The sequence below is a fragment of the Tupaia chinensis genome, unplaced genomic scaffold (genome assembly GCF_000334495.1).
Source record: "Tupaia chinensis unplaced genomic scaffold, TupChi_1.0 Scaffold148680_1, whole genome shotgun sequence".
Lineage (NCBI taxonomy): Eukaryota > Metazoa > Chordata > Mammalia > Scandentia > Tupaiidae > Tupaia > Tupaia belangeri.
In genome coordinates this window covers 275,511-281,087 of record NW_006208529.1, presented here as the reverse complement: position 1 = coordinate 281,087, position 5,577 = coordinate 275,511, and the positions used below count along the sequence as shown (strand labels likewise).

The following is a 5,577-nucleotide window of genomic DNA, read 5'->3' as shown; positions in this document are numbered from 1 at the left end:
CCCGGGGGGGGTGGCCACACCACAATCCCTTCTCCTCCATTCTCCTCTCGGGATCTTGGGCACGCACGCACACGTGCCGAGTGTGAGTTTAAGACACCAGGTCCAGGACTCGAACCACAGTCGACTACATGGGAGTCCAGTGACATAGCCATTATGCCAACTGCTGGTCCGCAGCATGAATTTTAAGCCGTCAGGTCCGAGACTCAATCTGTGGTCGACTACGTGGGAGTCCAGCGACATAAACATTATGCCACTTGCTGGCCCCTCTGTTGGTTTATTCTTAGAAAATCAGAAGCAGCATTGTACGGTTGAATACCCTTAGTGTTTCTATGAGGCAGAACCGCTGACTATTCCCACATAACGCCATCCTCCCAGATAATGAAAACGTAATAACCGAGTACTCCTCCGAGCTGGAACGGCACCGGGTCTACATCGATGAGACCGTGAACAGTAACATCCCCACCAATCTGCGCGTGCTCCGCTCAATCCTGGAGGACCTGAGGAGCAAAATACAAAAGCTGGAGAGCGACGTGTCGGCTCAGATGGAGTACTGCCGCACCCCGTGCACCGTCAGCTGCAATATCCCCGTGGTGTCGGGCAAAGGTAACGAGCCGCGGACCCTAGTTCTGCAGGGCTTCCGGAGAAGCCGCCCCCTCTGGAAATAGGAAAGCTAAGCAACAGGCAGCCTGACTCCGCCAGCCCGTGATGTTACAGTACCTCCCGAAAATGCCTTTTGCATATTGTGTCTGGCTTCCGCGGATTCCTTTCCAATTCATTCATTCATTCATTCATTCATTCATTCATTCATTTATTTATTTAGAGAAGTTTTTGCTATAGGGAATGTGTGCTCACCAGAGACGGAAACAGACAGAGAGACAGAAAGCAAGAAATCATGGTCATATCACAATCCCTTCTCCTCCATTCTCCTCTTGGGGTCTTGGGCATGCACGCACACACACCACCAGGTGTGAGTTTTAAGCCAGCAGGTCTGGGACTCGAACCACAGTCGACTACATGGGAGTCCAGGGACGTAAACATTACACCATCTGCTGGTCCTTGGTTTCCAGCTCCTGAGCGGGATTGGGCATGATGGTGGTGCAGTCCCAGGATGGCTGGTGTGTGTGTGTACGTACACGCTTGCACAGATGGCCGGCCCGCAGGTACATGGAGCAATGTCTCCATCTCCCGTGTTCTGGCAGCTTACGGACGTGCCAGGACACCGAAGACAGGGAAAGGCTTGTTTTATTCTTTTGGCAGATAGAATTCAAAACTGAATTCCATTTTCAGTGAAAGGAAGACCCATTTCTGTAATATTTCAAATGCCCTTAGTAGCATACCCCTCTATAACCTATGTAATCAGTTATCTTAAAGATCTGGTGAGGAGAGACCAAGTGATTTTACTGCAGGAGCCTGAGCGTACTATATTTTCTTATGTTTGCAGAATGTGAAGAAATTATCAGAAAAGGAGGTGAAACATCTGAAATGTATCTCATCCAGCCTGTCAGTTCTAGCAGACCATACAGGGTGTACTGTGACATGACTACAGACAATGGAGGTACGTAATTGAACATTGTGCACCTGCTATTCGGTAATTGTTTTAATACCATAAAACTCCTGGAAACAAGACCTGGCCCTAACATAGCTACCAATGAGCATTTGACTTAGCAGTCAATCTGATCTTTTAAATCGTGTAAAATATTGGGGCCGGCAGGTGGCGTGGTGGTTTAAGGCTTTGGACTCGGCAGGTGGCGTGGTGGTTCAAGGCGTTGGACTCCCACGTGACCGGCTGTGGTTCGAGTCCCGGACCTGGCAGCTTGCTTTCTCACTTTCCTTCTCTCTCTTTGTCTCACTCTGTCCCTCTCTGGTCAAATGAAAATAAATAAATAAATAAAGTCAAGTAAGCTTTTAACTTAAAAAAAAAAAAAAGTTGTGCGGTGTCTAGGATTCTCAATTTGGCATGAGGTAAAACACTTGCAGTATCCAAAGGGTTTAACAACTCTCCTCGTGTATTCCTTTCCTTCTTGTAACTATTCTGGTGTACCCAGTACAGGTGGGTATAAAAGACGTTGCGCGAGTTAAGAGTTTCAGATGTTCTTTTCAAAGTGACGTGCTTGGTTCCTGTGTGTAATCTTTGTCCCTGTGACCACAGGCTGGACAGTCATTCAGAACCGCCAAGATGGCAGCGTTGACTTTGGCAGGAAATGGGACCCGTACAAACAAGGATTTGGAAATATCGCAACCAACGCAGACGGGAAAAAATACTGTGGCCTACCAGGTAAAAGCTGGTGCTACAAAATAAGTGTATTCTATTTAAAAATGGGATTTTCTTCCGTTAAACAGCAGGCAGTGGTGGGAGTCTATTTTTTAGGGTGAGGCAGTTAAAAGGAGTTCGGTTACAAAAAACATGCAAACTACAGCAAAGGGGAGAGAAACCGGTTGTTTGTTTGTTTTTGTTTTGTTTCCGAAGGTTCCGTTTTTGGTATGATGTTATTTGATTTCTCCTTTAGGCGAGTACTGGCTTGGAAATGACAAAATAAGCCAGTTGACCAAGATGGGGCCCACGGAGCTTCTGATTGAAATGGAGGACTGGAAAGGAGACAAGGTGAGAGCTCACTACGGCGGGTTCACGGTGCAGAACGAGGCCAGCAAGTACCAGATCTCCGTGAGCAAGTACAAGGGCACGGCCGGCAACGCCCTCATGGAAGGCGCCTCGCAGCTGGTGGGGGAGAACAGGACCATGACCATCCACAACGGCATGTACTTCAGCACCTACGACAGGGACAACGACGGCTGGTACGTGCAGCGCTCTTCGCGCCTGCTTTCAAAGTCTCTGCTACAGTTAGCCTCATGGCTATGCGCTGGACTACCATGTAGCCAACCGCGGTTCGCGTCCCGGACCCGGTGGCTTAAACTCACACCAGGCGCATGTGCGTGCATGCCCAAGATCCCGAGAGGAGAATGGAGGAGAAGGGATTGCGGCGTGGCCATCCCCCCTGGGGGGTGATTTCTCGCTTTCTGTCTCTCTGTCTCTGTCTTTCTGGTAAGCACATGTGCCCAATAGCAAAAACCTCTCCAAAAAAGAAAGAAAAAGTCCCTGCAGCTGTTAGGGCTCAGATCCTTCATGATAGGTCATCTTATTTTGGGGAATTGTTTCTCTTTTTATTTTATTTCACCTTGTCCCTTCAATCGCTGCGCGCCTAGCGTTTCCTGGGCGTCCACTGTCCGCCAGCCACTGTGCTCAGCTCTCGGATGTGTCACGCTAAGGCACCTCCGCTGGGGAAAGGCATTGCCTGCACTGTGTAGAGGAGGGTCAGAGGGCAAGTCGCTCACCCACAGCCGCACAGCCACCGAGAAGCAGAGCTGGAGTCAGCGACCGGCTGCCTTCTGAGCCGTCCGTGTGTGGAGACGTGTTCGCATCTCTGTATCCACGCAGCCCTCCCTTTTGTTTCCCAAGGTTCTCTAATATGAGGGACACGAGATCCAAGATTTCAGTTTGAAGTAAGCAGTGCGACCCCCAGATGGGGTGGGCACCAAACCAGCTCTCCCCTTCTTGCCATAGGGCAGAGACTGCACAGAACCAGAGGGAAGGAATGCCACACGCAGCTGAGCGTCGCAGCCTTCTGGGGTGTTCCTCAGAGAACCCCCCACAACTACCGCACCCTGGTTCTAATCCCTCCAACACATTTCCTTTCAGGATCAATGCAGACCCCAAGAAACAGTGTTCTAAGGAGGACGGCGGTGGATGGTGGTATAACAGGTGCCACGCGGCCAATCCAAACGGCAGGTACTACTGGGCCGGCCATTACAGCTGGGACATGGCCAAGCATGGCACAGATGACGGCGTGGTGTGGATGAACTGGAAGGGGTCGTGGTACTCCATGAAGAAGATGTGCATGAAGATCAGGCCCTTCTTCCCACAGCAATAGCCCCTCCTGTGTAGTCTTGTACTTTCCCTGTGTGACGCCATTTTTATACGTTATGTTATTGGGTTTTCTTTCATACATTACATCACTCTGAGACTCTCAAATGGTTGTGAGTGTGACTCTTTGGAAAAGGTACGGGACAAATGACATTAAACGTAGCACGTCATTTTCTTTTGTGCCCTTCATTTGTCTAGTTCGCCAGGAAGTAATTAAATGAATAATTGTGGACCAAGTCAGTGTTCATAATTTGAATCCTGGTTGGTGGTTAAAAGTTTCAAATTAGGAAGAAGGGTCTCTCTTTGGGTAGAAAAATTGTGAGGAAAGCTAGAAAGTTATGTTTAAGAGTTCACTTTGAAAACTTTATTTATGGGAACCAGCAGTTAGCGTAGTGGCTATGTTGCTGGACTCCCATGTAGTTGACTGTGGTTCGAGTCCCAGACCCGGTGGATTAAACTCATGCTGGGCGCCATGTGCGCCAGGCATGTGTGTGTATGTGTCCAAGATCCCGGGAGGAGAACGGAAGCGAAGGGACTATGGTGTGGCCATCGTCCCTGGGGGGTGATTTTTTGCTTTCTGTCTCTCTGGCACGTGCATACGCCCTATAGCAAAAAAACTCTAAAAAAAAAAACAAAAAAAAAAAAAACACTTACTTATGTAAGCTCTGTCAAAGAAAATTTTCCAAAAGGTATATTAATTAAACTAGTCTTTGTTGCAATAAATGACTAATTCTTACTTAGTAATTCACACAGCCAGTAAGTTAGGCTTTGGACTTAAAAAGAGAGTATTCACAACCTCAAGTTTCTAATAAACTGACCTTGAACATTTGCATATTTATTTATTTTTAGTCTGCCAGAGGGCATGCATGCTCGCCAGAGAGAGAGAGGGAGAAATCACCCCTTGAAGGGGCACGGTCATGTAGCAACCCCTTCTCCACTGTGCTAGCCGCCTTGTGGGATCGGACTCCCTTACCTAGCAGGCCAGGGGGCCAACCCAAACATCTGAATATTTAAAATCTCACTGTGTACCATGGAAAAACCACTACTCGATCACCTAAGTGGACGTCGGAATCCAGAGATTCCAAGAGGACGGCCATGTTTAACTCTCCTCCGTGAAGGAAAATAGTGAAGACAAAACCAGAATTTGCCTGTGCCCATAAAACCAGGCCTGCCACTGCCCTTCAGTGGGTTCTTGTTCTTTTTCCAAGTCACATCAGGACTAGAGTAGAAGTGAATTTTCTCCCTTTTCCTGTTTCTTCCCATGAAATAAACATATAATTTCCACATTCCTTCATTTCAATCCACCTGCCCTACGGCAACCCTATGACCCTGGGTCCTTCCCCAATCACTTCCCACCCATTTTCATGGTACTTACTGTCTGCAAGCTCATCTTCTTAACTTTTGCGTCTCAGCGAAGGTTATTATTTTTATCTTGGAAATGCCACCACTCTCTTGATTCCCCATGAAATCCAAGTTCGACTCACCTGATTTTCCCTGCCATGAGTTCTGTCTCCCTCTGGGCTTTACTCCATCTGTCAGTTTGCATCAGAGATTATCCTAAAAACAGAAAACGCTCACCAAATCACTTTCCTGCTTAATGCTAGATCCTTGTCATCTCTATCCAAGTGAGAATGGAGGAGAAGGGATTGTGGTGTGAC

At 48.0% G+C, this 5,577-nt stretch overlaps 1 protein-coding gene across 1 annotated transcript in view; it reads left to right on the top strand.

Annotated features, from left to right (window-relative positions):
- The window catches only part of FGB (fibrinogen beta chain), a gene marked incomplete in the record, with an annotated part of 8,595 nt that extends 4,501 nt beyond the window's left edge, over positions 1-4,094 (top strand). Inside the window, 5 exon segments of the mRNA XM_014585041.2 lie at positions 376-603; positions 1,442-1,555; positions 2,150-2,275; positions 2,508-2,793; positions 3,695-4,094. Coding sequence (XP_014440527.1) covers positions 376-603; positions 1,442-1,555; positions 2,150-2,275; positions 2,508-2,793; positions 3,695-3,926 — 986 coding nt within the window.
- Positions 4,095-5,577: the final 1,483 nt, after the last annotated feature.